Raw genomic sequence first — 14,786 nt, 5'->3', positions numbered from 1 at the left:
CACGAACAAGACCTTGGGGATGCTGGGAGGAGGAGCTGAAGAGGAACTAAGGCTCAGTGAGAAGGAACAGAAGAAGAGGGATGCAGGAAGGGGAGAATTTTGGGTGGATTCATGGGTCGTACAGCAGCAGAATGCAGGTCACCCTTGTTGGGGAAGGAAGCAAGACTCAAAACGACCGATTTCCTTCACCACCACACAGGCACACTGAAGACAGGAGCTAGGCATAAGTATGCCCTCATCTTGAAAGAACCACTTCCATCTTTTTTCTTGTGTTTGAATGAAAACATAGCATTTGTTGGGTTTAAATATTATCTTACTGCTTGCATCCTATATACGAACAGCAGCACAGTCTTGGCTCTGAAGTCAGGAAACAAAAATCTGACAGAAAGGGAGCCCCACTCCCCTTGGCCTCTTGGGGGGCAGCCAGTGCTCTCTGACCCCACATCGCCATGTTTGGGGTGTAAAGAATTTTTTGGCATCGCAGCCACACTGGTAGAGGTAAGGGACCTTGCTGTGCACATGTGCCACAGTAAAATGTTTCTCAGTGGGTATCACAAGAGGCTTCCACTGAGCACCGCTTGATGGAAGTGATTTATGCTTGCTGAGAAAATCAGCTGCCAAACTTGATCACTGAAAACTTGATTTTTTTCTTTGTTTTTCTATTCTATTTACAATCTGCTGGGTGTTTACTGGTTCCCATGTACCCACCTTGATAGTGCAGGAGATGAGCTGACCACCAAATCTAACAAAACACTCAAAACTTCATGTCTTTGAAGTTACTAATACTCTCTCTCCCTCAGGCTCAATAGCAATTTAGCACTTGAACTCAATTTTCCTTCCCTGGCATACTCAACATAGCAGTCCCCTTCACTTGAACTTTCATCAGCCAAGTGTGTATTAGATGTTGTGCTGGCATTTGGCCATATAGGTTACAGGAAGCACTATACCACAGACAGCAAAAGCAGTTCAGACTCTCAGAATTTCCATGCGAAATCCCTAGCCCCCCTTTTTTCTTTCTTCTCACCCCAAGAATTCAGAATTCTGGCATCAGAAAATAAAAACTCTGAGCTGAATCCAAGAGGAAATACGCTTTTTGAAAAAATGCATGCTCTGCATTTTAGAAAGACAAACAAGAAACTTCCTTGCCTTCGAGGGCAAAACCGCTCTGCTCTCCTACTGCCTGCGCTCCCTGGCCGAGGAACAGCTTCCGTCGCCTGCAGGCAGCAATGTGAGCTCACAAGGTGATTTCTTCCTTGCTCACCAGCCTGGCCCTTTCTCAAACAAAATGATGCTTTTTTACAGCATGCTGCTGCTTACAATCGAGTATCTTAAACTACTCTGCAACTATTGTAACCTTTTGCAACATGTTCTGAGCATCGAAGAGCTCTAGCAGCCTCATGTCCCCTCCACAGCAGCTTGCTTCTCCTGTGTTTTCTCCCCTCTCCAAGAAAAGTCCTGGCTGACCTCCGGCTTCCTCCTCAGCTTCCTCCTCCACAACTCCCCAGGGCCTCCTCACCTTCCAGCCGCCAGCAGCGCACAGCCCCCCGGCCCCAGGCACCACAAGCCCACCCTGGCAGCCAGATCCTACTTCCTACACCCCCACAAGCAGCTCCAGATCCTCTTCCCCTTCAGATGGTTCCCATTACAACCTGCTCAGACCATCTTCCTAATTAGCCAGCCTCCCAAATGGACATAATGACCCGTAAGTATAAAACACTGAACTATTTCATAGTGCAAGACTTGTAAAACAAACTCTTTCAGCAGCAAAGACAGACTGTTACAGACACAGCTGGCTTTAAACTGGGTTTCACATCTTTGTTTTAGGAAATTGTGGATAAGTTTCCTTGCATTTGAGGGTAAGGCTGCACTCCTGGAGCTGAACCATTGCTCAGTTACTGCAGTAGATTTTGGTGGAGGGATCCCACAAAATACCACAGCAGGGAACAGAAGAAGATATGAACAGTAATAAAAAGGAAAAAAATAAGAAATCATGGAAGGCACAGAAGAATGGATGAGGAAGACCTTGTGAGACACCTGAAAAAAGAAAGTACCATGGAAAAGACTTCATGGCTCGGGACTGGGCAGGACAAGTGCCACGGAAAAAGAAACAACAGCCTACTAGAACAAACTGGTGGTACTAGAGGACATGCTCAGCAGGAGTAAAGTAGGGCGAAATGTTAAGGAAACTTCAGCACTGGCTGATGAGAGGAGAATACTCAAGCAGGATCCCGGAAAGGAGGAAGCCAAGTCATCCCCGAGTAATGCTGGAGGAGAAATTCCAGGGGTGAGGGAAGGAAGCCCAAACCTGCAGCATCTGGGCCCAAGCAGACAGACTCAAACAAGGTGGCTGGGGGAACGTAGTGCTCCTGGTTACTGGCAGCAGCCTTTGAAGACACAAACCTCTGCTTTGACTGGCCATACACCTGTCAAAGGCACTGCTGGCAGCCTGGCCTGCTGAGCCACACGACGGCAAAATACAGCCGTGCATTCACCTCACCAAACCAAGGACACACCTCAGCACACAGCTGGGATGCAGCTGGTCTCCTGACTGATGCAACCAAGTTTTACATTCTTATTTTCTTTTCATTCTTCTGTCAGAAACTCATTTAGTCAAGGCCTGTTTGAGCTAGAAGACAGGGGACCACAGAGAAAGTAGTGAGAAGGGGGTGACCCACAACTGACCTCTCAGATAAAGCCATCAGCACTCTGGAAAGACTTTAGAGGACAGGAACTATTTTATCCCCTGTCAATAAACCTGCCTGGCAATGCAGCCCCGCTGCAGCAGGGCAAGGCAGGAATAACAGAAACTGACCTCTGGAACCCCGCTGCCTTCCTGACACACGGGCACCCTTTCCCCTCCGCTCTCCCCAAAGCCTGCCCAGGCACACGATGGCGTAGCTCCCCAAAGGAAACACAGGGGCCTGCCCAAGGCTTGCGGCTGAGATAATATACGTGCTGCTAATTCAGCTTCCTCCTCCTGGCACACTGTCAGTGTGTCTCTGGCAAGCTGTGGCTTGCCCTCAGGTCTGGCAGCTGCAGGGTACGGGCCGTGTCACCCAGCCACCATGCCAGGGGCCATCTCTGCCCAGCTGTGGCCTCAGGTGTGAAAAAGAAAAGCCAAGGAAAGCTGCTGGTGATGAACTTCATAAGGGAAACTGTCAGAGGTGGAAGCTGAACCCCTTTTAGGCTCTGTCGCAAGCTCCCCTCCACCCTACTTTGAGGCCAGATTATGTTTAGATTATATTACTTAGCATCGAAGTGAAGTATCCAAGCCTGGGTAAGGCTTGTAAACACATATGCAACAATCCTATATGCATACCAAGATATACTAATAGGAGATCACCCATTTTTCACTTCCTGTAACTGGATGATTACTGTGAAATGTTACTTTGAATCGGTTCTTACCAGCTACCATATAACGACATGCTGCCTCTTCTAGCCTCTGCATTTCAAGTGATTCACAGGCTGTAAAAATAGAATACTTTCCCCAAAAAGACATTCAAATGAAAGTCTGCCTGGTCTTCTTGCTGCTGGGTAGTAATTATCTGTTTAATTACACGGCTCCATTCTTTGCGCTCTCTATTGCAGAGAAAAGATGCTTTTCCAGATGAAACGATCCTCAAACATCTCCAAAACCAGGGCCACTGATTACAGTTTCTGCAGCTCCATAATGAAAGGCACTGTAGCCTGAAAATAAGTGTAGAAGGCCTCGCTCTATAACAAAGGAATTATGGGAGTTTAAACAAGAACCATCTTTTCTTCCTTTATGGCTTTGTATTTCTAATTTTCTGCCACACAAAAAAAGCCCTCTATGGACCAGGCATGTTCATGGCTCCTTCCTGTTGACCTAAATGAGAGTTTGCACATTTGTCCAAGGGCCAAAACAGTGGAGATGTTGCTTTCTGTTCTGTAATTTCACCGTAGGCATCATCCAGGTCGCAAACAATGTTGCTAGACTGAAAATATATATCCGGTGTCTTTTATTATTTTTTCATGATGAATTCCAGGAATAAATTAACTTGTTTTATGTTTTTAATTATATTAAATCTCCACTGCAAAGACACAGAGATTTTAAATGAGATTAAAGCTTCAAGATCCTGGATTCCCGCAGATGACTCTACCGTGGGTGCATCCCATCTTTGAAAATGAGATGTTTGACATACTTGCAAATATTGGACTGGTATAGGCAGATAAACAAAATGATTTTGTGAATTCTTGTCCTATGCTTATTAAAAACATAATTGTTTGCAACTGAAAGAATGACCTTATGCTTAAGATGATTAAAGCAGGGTTGTATCTTTTTCTCTGGTCGGGGCATTAGTCTAGCTATCATAATCCCTGTATGGATTAACTATGCCGACAGATGTCCTTCCTGAACGACTTGCTTAAGCATTTTCCAAAACTCAGGAACTGAGAAAGCTGAAATTAACAGCTGTGATAAGTCATACGGAAAATCATTTCAACTAAGTAAGCAGATGCTGTAATGCTACTGGCACAAAAGTAGCAGTGGACCCAATAAAACCAATCTCGAGAAAACGAGTTGCTAGCCACAAGACGCATGGCTGCAAGTACTGGCAGGCGTACTTCTCATAGCAACGGTTTCAGTAACGTGACCTTTCTGGTACCCGGTTTCATGCTGTGTCATTTATCTAAATTGTAAGAGGGGAAGTGCTTCCATCCTCAGTACATCTCAAAAAGGACTGATCTATTCCCTAACATGTACAAAATGCTTTGTTGACTGTAGTATTCAATTCTTGAGACCACAAGTCCCATTATAGGTACAGCTGGTTTGACAATAAAACTGAAACTGTCTTTGCACATATTTTGTCACACATGCATGGTCACCAGAACAGTATTCTAAGATACAAGAACCTACTTCCTGCTAATCTTGATGTTAGACTAGATATTTTGAGATGGTATCAGAGTTGTAACTAAAGTTATCTTTTCAACAGCCCCAAGTCTGACATGCCAAGCATCTACTTATGCTGCTAACAAATCTCTCCTATACAAATACCCCTCCAACAGAAAAAAAATGATGTAATCTCCTGAAAAACAGGTTTCATGGATTATTTCTGAACTACAGGGTAAGAAAGCAAGGAGCTAAAACCTTCCCCTGGCTTAATCTGCACTGCACAGTTCGATCCTTCTCACACTAGTTGCAGCTAATTCTGTAAACCAGGAGTGACTACAGCAAAACCTGTAATTTTTATCTAAAGAACATTCATCTGCTAATTGCATGCCATCATGTGAACAGAAGCATCTTGAGCCAACCTAGGGATCTATTTCTACCTCAGAAGCACAAACCTTACATTGTGGGTGACATGAAATAAGCAGTGTACTTCTATACTGTGGACGCATGAAGTGGAGGACAGTGAGGGCCACCATGCCAGCTCTTCAGGAGCCAGCATCCCTGGCCTGTATTGCTGCCTCTGGCTGCAGCAGGCAGCAAATTCAGTTTTTGCCTACTTCCCCAAGTGTGTTTAGAGTAAGATGAATTTAGGTCTCCACTAAGCAAATGAAACCAACCGGCTTCATTAGAACACCTGTCATGACACTTCCTGTCTAGGTACACCCTCCACAGACATGTTTGGCCAGCTCAGTGGAGGTGAGAAGCTGGATTCACATTTCGATCAAACAAGTTAAAACTCCTAATTTTTGTTGTAACAAAACTGTTTTGTGAATCAAAAACATTTGTTTAAGAGCACCACCAAGAGGAAAACAGGAGGTGGCCCTGCTCATTCCCTGCCTCCTCACAGGTCTGTGAGGGCTGCCAGAGGTAGGGCAGAAGATCACTCTCCTCCTCCAGATGACCACACGCACACAGCACAAAAGATGAAAACCTGCGTATGGGACGGGTTCTCCCCATGGCTCACTGGCAAGTACAGAAAGCCAAATACTTCTCTAATGAGGGCTGCCTAGTGTCAGTTTACTAACAGTCATTTAATCTCTGTAAAATCCATGGGTTTAAGCAGAAACGCCACATCTCTAGAAGCAATTCATCTTTTCAGGCGAAGCAAAGCTGATACTTGGACAGTGAAAAGAGAAGCTCACCGGGCTGTGTAACTGCAGCTGAACAATAAGCTGCCTAAAGGAGGTTTATCATAAGGTATCGCTTGTCACACTCACAGCCCGGAAGGAGGCTGCTTAGCATGAAATGCTGGAGAACTGGGTGTGTGACTGCAGGCTGTTCTTATCCCTGGGGTGGTATTTGCTCTCACCACAGTTATGAAGAGACACTGGAAGAACTGCCTTTGGTCCATGGAAAAATTACTGAAGTAGTGAGAGGGAGACAGACTGCCTTAACATGAGTATTAACTTTGCTCTCTGCTGGTAACAAAGGAGAGAAGTTTTTGTTACTGAAAGAAATTCAAACAGAGCGGAAAAAAGTGAACAGCAAACAAAAGCAACACTGGTCAGTTCATTTTGGCACACATCAGGCTGCAATTCTACTGCTCCATGCTGTGTAGCTATAAATTTCAGTTGTGTTTGAATAAGCACAAGCGTATAGAACTGCTTTAGGTCTGCCTAACGCAGTCTGTCTGTAGACAGGACAGATCACGATATTTCACCTGAATTGCCCCAAAATTAAAATCTTTAGTGGCTCTTCAAAGTACACGTACCTGCAATCCCTTGTAGCAGCCCACAGACATTAAAAATGCTTTTCTTCATGATACTCTGCACGCACATAGTAAAGACAGACACAAACGCCACAGCACAGAGAATCATGATTCCCACAGCTAGGAAAATAGCGGTTGCCTGCCAGAACCCACTGGCAATCTCATTGAAGTTTTCGGCGTAAGGACCACAAAGCGTGTCTCGTCTAGAAAGCTGCATGTGGGAGATTCTGGTACAGCGCCCGTAGATGCCCAGTGTTGGATAGTAAGGCTCCTGTGACCCCCCCGTTCTGTTGTCCACATCGTCGGAGCTTGAAGGCTTCGCTTTGCCAATCAGCCAGTCTGCGCTCATGAAAGCAATGAGCTCTGCGAAAGCCACCACAATACTCAGGAGAGTCCACAGCATCGACCGACACGTTACAATGACATGACACATATTGATGTCCAGTGTTGGTGATCAGTGCAGCTGACAATCTTAAAATCCAGGCACGATAGGGAAAAAAATTAAATAAAGAAAGAAAAAAAGGACCCAAAGAAAATCACTGTAGCTGCTCTGCCTGCTCTTTCAGCTCTCTTGCAGAGGCCAAGATGAAATTTCTCAGGAGAAAAAGTGAACGGCCCCAAGTTTTGCAAGCAGTGTGGTCATTTGTTCTGTCCGTTTAGTTCCTCCTTTTTTCTTTCTGGGATGCTGAGCTCTGAAGTACGCTTTTCTCTCTTAATATTCATATTGGCACATGATGCTGCAGGCTGGCGGGGGAGGCCGCAAGGACTGCCCACTGTTTGACATCACACACCTACAAGAAAAATGAGACAACACATCAGCAGTGAGAAAAAAAAGTCTTCATTTCCACCCCCACAACGAGCCAAGAACTCGCATAGATCCACATCAACATGCAAAAGATCTCACAAGGGCCTGTCAAACAGAGCTTGCTGGAAAAACCTCCCGGATTTGTCTCAGGGGAGTGATTAATCTCTGGCTGCCCGGCTGTACTTATGGTATCTGCTCTGCCCCATCCAATTACGAGTGTTTTTCAAGCACTTTGCAAGCAAAGATCTCAGTAACACCCAGTGGTCCCACCCACTCCTACCACCACGCCCCCTCCATCTTCCTCTGGTCAAAATTACCAAGGTTGCTGGCAGTCACCCAGTGAAGTGTTCATACATGTTTAAGCTGTTTCACAGACGTGCAGCTCCTGCCTTCAGTGTGCAGAGGCAGCACAGAGCGCCTTTGGGAAGGACGCTGGGCACAGCTCTGCGTGTCATGGGCGCCTTGGGTGCAAGGGGCAGTGAAGGAACTTTGTTCCAGCCTTCTGGGCTCCTGATGACTGCAGCTGAGCCAACCCTGGCCTTGGGAAGAGGCAAACAGGCTGGCGACAGCCCGCACTGTGATGTGGTGTCACAGCCCATCCCTTTGGAGCCTGGGGTTTGCAGGAGCAGAGCTCCTTCCTCAGGTTCTCTATCGGGCTTTGCACCAGCATTTCAAGAAAGCAATCTGCCTGCAGGTATGTCACACACCTCATCCTGAACTGATGCCAACACTGGCAGCCTCTGGTGACTTATACCACTGTCAGCAGGAATCTGTGGAAAAATGCCCCAGTGGCTGCCAAGTGGCCGAGAGCTGCAGTGAGAGGGGCTGCCAGCGAGCCTTGAGCTTTCTGACTCTCCTCGATTCCCCCCTTCCACAGTCCCACGCACGCTGGGATTGCAGCAAAATGTTCCCGAGGGCTTTCCCCAAGCCTTTATGCTGCCTCTCAGCAGCAGCTGATGACATTCCCAGAGTTACACTTATCTTAGTACAAGAGGCAATCAGAGATCACTATACTTCCAACTGGTATCCAAATATTGGCCTTAAAATAACAAACGGGTCACTGCACACGCCTCTGAGCTTGAACTGAAACCGTGTCACTTCAATGCAAGGGAGGGAGCAGGAAATGCCCTGACGTTACCCCCTCCACACTTCCAAGTTTTCCTCACAAAGAACAAAATATCGACATTGAACTGGAAGCAAGAGAGTCGAGAACCAGATCTGGACCTCACTGCTGTGCTGCTGCCAAACACAAAGGGGCCAGCATCTGCCACAGAAACAGACCTCCCCCCTCCCCACCCCGCCTTTTTTTTTTTTTCAGATTTGTCATGGGCTTGGTATTTAATTTCTTACGAGTTTTGAGCCCAGTCGTTGAATCCTAGTTCCACTGAATGCAAAACGAAACACACACCCACAACTTCAGCACATTCAGAATTTCATCCAGCAATTTCTACTCCCTCCTATACTAGTCATAGTGAATCATCCGTGAGATTTTATCCACATTACTCTTTCTCATCTAGATCTGCAGACTTCTCTGGTACTAGCAGATACACAGAATTAAGCTTCTGTGCCAACAACTCTATTTTGTCTCGATGTTACAGCATTGCCTTTAAAAAAAGGCAAAACATATTCAGTTATGCTTTTAGCCACACTGAGATAACAGTTCAGAGTTCAGCTCATTTTCCATTTTGGGACGGAAAGCATCAAGTTTTCAAACAACCTGACATATTGATGACTTGAATACACCCTTTGTAATAACAGAGCTGAAGTGTCAGCCTGCCAAAAAAAAGTTAATTCTCTCAGTATTTCCACTTTAAATAACAACTGGAATGTAGTAAATGTCCACTACAAACCTACATTTTTCTGATGTCATCTGCACAATTAAAGAGAATGTAACAGAAAATGTCTTTATTTCTTCAAAAGTAGTTCCAAAAAGCTCTAGAGTCTCTATTTCTGTGCAAGCACCACACCCATGTGAACTCCTTGTCTTTGTAATTCCAGGATTTTAATTGAGGTGCAAAGGACATAGCTGCTACTGCTTACTCTGTACCTGCTGAACATAAAATACTGTTTATTGAATACAGATGAGAACAAAGTTCATATTTACTTAAGTAGGTGGAAATTCCAGACACTGGCAGCCATAAAAACATGGCACTGATAACAAATGTGGGATGCTATATTAGAATGTGAAGAAAAGACCAAACCATGAGGTTCTTTTTCATTTGAAATGCAAGAATAAATTGCAGTAACATTTTAAAATACAGCATCTCCAGAAAAGTCACTGCATAAGCAAAACAGTCTGTCTAAAGATGATAGTGAGGTCATGTTGAATCTCAGGACTTCATTGGAACATACATTTCCCATTTTGCAACACAAGGAAACTTCTACAGCACTTAAAGGTCAGTAAATGCTGTAGGTAACTACAGTTCAACAGAATATACCCTGCTTTCCAGTGAAATTATTCTGGTATAAAATGTATCTCCAGATCAGCATATCCTTACTCCTGGGAGAACTTCTGCATTAATTTGTTTTTGCACTAGTGATAATGTCAAACAGGAGCACCACTCACCTAAAACTCATTTTCCTGAGCAGATGGACAGAAATGTACGAAGTAGGTTGGTACACAGACCAGAGAAGGGGCAAGGGCATTTCTTATTTGTGATACTTAGCAAGGAACGGTTTCAGATAAAGTACTGGAGATAAGTTACAGTTTGATCATACTTGTGTAGTTAACCTTTTTCTTCCAACACACCCCACCTTGAGTTTCTAAATGAATCTAACCAATTCCCAGGCAGTTCCAACAGCACATTTGTGCCATACATCAGAGCCTTTCCAGACACAGACTGTGCTAAATAATTGCACTTCATGAAGTTTCCCTCCAGCACTCTGTTTTCCCCTTTTCTTCAATTTTCGCTCAACAGAAACTCAAGCCAGGCCCTTGCAAGGCTGAAAACTGGTCGTTTATTCCTCCTCTCAGTTTCCCATCCCTTGACAAGCTTTTTCCATGACAGAACATTATGTTCTTCACAGCACGACACTCAATATCCACTTCTGACCGACTGTCAAAATATTTGCTTTGACAGCCCAAATTCAAAATATACAATGGTTCTTTAACCCTTTTAGTATTAACTCATTCAAAATAATTCTTACTGAGGGAACAGACTACAAAAAGTAGGCTCACCCCCTAAGTCATGTGGGCCTCGCTCTCTTCTTACAATTGCAATGGTATGGGCATGGAAGTAAAACATTCACGCTGGGAAGTGCATGTCCCTGGAGGGAAACGGCCCCACACGACAAGCACCCGCGTGGGCTGCACACCATGGCAGCTCCCCAGTGTGCGGGTCTTGGCAGAACCATCCCAACCCACTACACAACCCACCGCTCCCTGGCTGGACAGCACAGCTCTTCAAAGAGTCAAAACTATAGCTTTAGGCTCATTTACTCTGCTTGCAGAAGAGTGCTCATGGTCAGGCTCTGCATTAACTGAAGTATAACACAGCAAAAGTGTGTCAGTGAGAACATGAGATCCTCACAGCATCCAGAGAGAATAAAACTGAGTTCTTGGATGCAAAAAAATATTACTGTTTATTTTGTTTTAATATAACAATGCAAACCATCTTAAAATAGGCCTAAAAATTTTTTCCTCTTTAGATACAATTTTGACAGCCAGATGCCTCAACTTATTACTTTCACATCTGTAGTTAAGTCTATTCAGCTGTTGACTTTTACCACACAACATTGCTATATCCTAAGTAGCTGGTGAGGGGCCTGGAGCACAAGTCTGACGAGGAGCAGTTCAGGGAACTGGGGCTGTTCAGCCTGGAGAAAAGGAGGCTGAGGGGAGACCTTATCACTGTCTACAACTACCTGAAAGGAGGTGGTAGCTTGGAGGGTGTGGGTCTCTTCTCCCAAGTAGCAAGTAATAGAACAAGAGGAAATGGCCTCAAGTTGTGCCAGGGGAGGTTTAGATTGGATATGAGGAAAAACTTCTTCACAGAAAGGGTTGTCAGGCATTGGAGCAGGCTGCCCAGGGAAGTGGTGGAGTCACCATCCCTGGAGGTGTTTAAAAAACATGTAGATGAGGGTCTCAGGGACGTGGTTTAGTGGTGGACTTGGCAGTGCTAGGTTAACGGTTGGACTCAATCATCTGAAGTGTCTTTTCCAACCTAAATCATTCTATGATTCTGTGATTCTAAGTAGATAAATAACATCTATTTTTCTGAACTAGATAATGAAACACACTTGCCTTAATTTTGCTTACACTGCCAAAACCATAAAGTCAGAAGCTGATCCAAATTATAGTATTTGAATTAAGGTTTTGATTTTGGAGATGTTGAGTCGCAGGGTTTTGCTTTGGCATACCACGCAGATAGGAAGGAACAGCTGCAAAGTTCAAATCTGAGTCAATCACATACCACAGTTGTTTATTTTAAAAAGGTGTCCTGCAAGCAATGTACAAGAGACCCATAAGTACCTTCTAGAACAATGCTACGGCCAGTCCTTCATGCTCCCCTTATGGTCTGACTGAAGATGGGAGCTCAGGACTAAGCCCTATAATTCAGCTGTCACCCTTCCCAGTCTGATTCTGTCAGTTCAAGAGTGAGAATAAATCATCTTTAGATAAGTGGCTTTTGGCTTGGCTTAAACAAACAGCTGAATGGAAGGCCACACAGACTGCTGAAACTATCCCAATTTATAAAATAAATCCAGGCACAATGAAACATTTTCTTCTAAAGCTCACTACAGTCCAAAGGACAACTACATGGAGGAGTTTCTAAACCTTGTTTACAACACACGTTTGAGCATCTCATAACCCAAAATGTGCAAATCTTGGAAGCCTGGGTTCTGCTTTCTCTGAAACACTGTTAGCAGTTATAAACACTGTGAAAATGCTTTGAACTATGAGAGGGGAAGTGGCTCCTATTTACATTGATGTTTGCAGACTCACTATTTAAAACAAACAGAAAGAGGCTCACTCATGAAGACTCAGTTACCTCAAGCTGACCCCCACCCAGGTTGACATGAGCTCCCACTTTATGCAGGTTTCATCCTTAGGTGTTGCTGGACCTGAGGTAGTCATCTGTGAGCTCACACTGCCTGGTTTGGCAGCCACCAAACCATGGAGGCAGGAGGGATGACAACACTTGGACAATGTGGAATGAGCATTAGAGATTATTCATTTTCTCGGTGATTTATAAATGTGCGTAAACAAACTTCTCCTCGCACTTGGTCCCCATCACAGGAGGTGTATTCATCTGGGTGCTGCTGTCCAGGAGGAGATGGAAAGCTTCCGACTTCCACTCCAGTCTTCAAAGTAGTGGACCAGACACCAAGCAGGTATTTCTAGAAATACCACCTAGAACACCAGCGACCCTGCTAAAGATGCATTTCTATCCCCACGCACTTGTAGGTGCCTTGCAAATATAAGAAGAGGTACATTCATCACACTCCCTTGTACAAGAGAATAGGGACAAGGATTAGTACTTAAGGAAAGACAAGGCTCAGACTAAGGTTTTTCTGCAGACCACAAAAAGCCCTACTGGCACTGGTTTCTGGTAAGCTGTACATACTCCCAATGGGAAGCACATGGATGAAGAAGAAGGAAGGACACTTGGATACTTCACTGTGTCTTTTTTTTTTTTAATGCAACACATTTCAAAGTCATCAAAAATATTCAGAGTCAGAAAACAAAACAGGAGAAGGTGCTTTAAAGCTGAAGTTGTTGCACAGCTTCAGACAAACAGCAGAGAATAAGCGAAGGATTCCCTCCCCCTCCATATTTTCATCAAATTATTGCTTACTAAAACAAGATTCCAGAGCAGAGCTTTCTAACAGAAAGCAAAGCTTTGATTAGTCGTCACTTGTGAATTAAAGAAGGAGAGCAAACATTTGCATATCTCATAAATATGTAACTGCTATAAACCTGCACAGGCATATTAATGAGTGTGTTATTGTGACAGGCTGTTGAAAACATGCCATACTCTGTTCACAGACAGATGCATTTCACTGGTAGTAGAAGGAATGTAGACTTACAGTGCATCATGTCTTGATCCTGTTGGCACAATGTGTGATGTAAAATATAACTAAAATATTTTGCAAAATAGTTAAAACTCTCCTAAGTTTCCTAATCAAATCCCTATTTCTTTGCCTTTCATTTGAATTATGCCCTGTTTATTTCAGCCTTTTCCTACCAAAGGCAGAGCTTGTGGATGTAAAATCTTAAATTAAACTATCCCTCATGTGCCAAAATGAGCAAATTCTATGTAAAATAACAGGTTAAAAAAAAAAAAAAGAAAAATACTGACAGTGACTGTTGTTCTTCTAAGGCAGCAAGAGATGGTTATTTTACCCCATTTTGCAAGATGGCTTTTTTCCCATCATGCTATGGAAAACATCATCTAATTACAGGTGGATTTGTTTCTAGAATACATCACTGTAAAAGAAACAGATATAAAACTCATTTCCAGCTTTAAAAAAAGAGCAGTTGAAATGCACTATTATCTTTCTGACCTCATTAAAAGCCATGGCAAAATTCCCACTGACTTTAATGAGGCCAATACATCACTGAGAAGTCACTAGAAGAATAAGAGTTTCCAAATTTTCAGACCAACTGCAGGGGAAATTTAAACACAGGATTCATCTCCCTCTTCCCTCATCCAGACAAAACTTTGCTTATTGCCCCCCCACTAAGAGGAGATCAAGCTAACTCAGACTTCCAGCATCTCCTCTGAACTGCAAATTCTCAAGCAGATTTGTTCCATTGCTCTGTATTTATTGACTTATAAAATTCCTTAATCCTACAGCCATTACATTATGTTTTGAAAACTTACTCAAGATCTTTTGCAATTCCAAAATTTATTAAAACCTATAGGGTTAAGGAAAGCTAATGTGTAGTATTTCTATTGTTGCTATCTCAAGAGAAAATTACACATCACATCAAAAATCATCACTAAGGGAGCAATCTTGGCTACAATTAGTGATAGCCTAAGTGCTCAGGAATTTACCAACTAGGAGTGGAATCGCGAGTTTCCTTTCCTACTTTGATTCCTCACTAGCACACTGAAGTCGGAGTCTTCAGGAGTCTCAGCTGAATTCCCATTTCTTTGTTACCTAATTACTTCTTACAACAACTCTTAATTATATTGTCTAAAGGACTGTGGTGGGGCAAAAGGGTGGTTAGGAGGAAAACAGGAAGTCAGAAGGAAAGTACTACTAATATTTAGTAGCAAACAAATCCTTGCTATTTTTATACTAAGGATTTTTACCTTAAAAGGAAGCTAGGCTTTGGCTGTTTAAATAGTTAAAAGTGTGCACATGAACTAGAGCATCAGCCCAAAAAAACTTGGAAACCGTGCTTGTTGTAGAAA

At 43.7% G+C, this 14,786-nt stretch overlaps 1 protein-coding gene across 14 annotated transcripts in view; it reads right to left on the bottom strand.

Moving 5' to 3' along the window:
* The window catches only part of LHFPL2 (LHFPL tetraspan subfamily member 2), a 129,826-nt gene that overhangs the window by 12,582 nt on the left and 102,458 nt on the right, over positions 1-14,786 (bottom strand). For 11 of the 14 annotated variants that reach the window (XM_071802890.1, XM_071802886.1, XM_071802888.1 and 8 more), the window contains one exon: positions 6,621-7,408. In XM_071802890.1, the coding sequence (XP_071658991.1) occupies positions 6,621-7,050 (430 nt within the window). In that variant the 5' untranslated portion in view covers positions 7,051-7,408. Of the gene's footprint in view, positions 1-6,620; positions 7,409-7,521; positions 7,639-14,786 lie in introns of those variants that run through there. The other 3 variants (XR_011736750.1, XM_071802892.1, XM_065861335.2) reach the window with 2 other exon arrangements.

This window comes from Patagioenas fasciata, chromosome Z, assembly GCF_037038585.1.
Source record: "Patagioenas fasciata isolate bPatFas1 chromosome Z, bPatFas1.hap1, whole genome shotgun sequence".
NCBI classification, from domain to species: domain Eukaryota; kingdom Metazoa; phylum Chordata; class Aves; order Columbiformes; family Columbidae; genus Patagioenas; species Patagioenas fasciata.
This window is presented reverse-complemented; position numbering and strand designations above follow the sequence as displayed.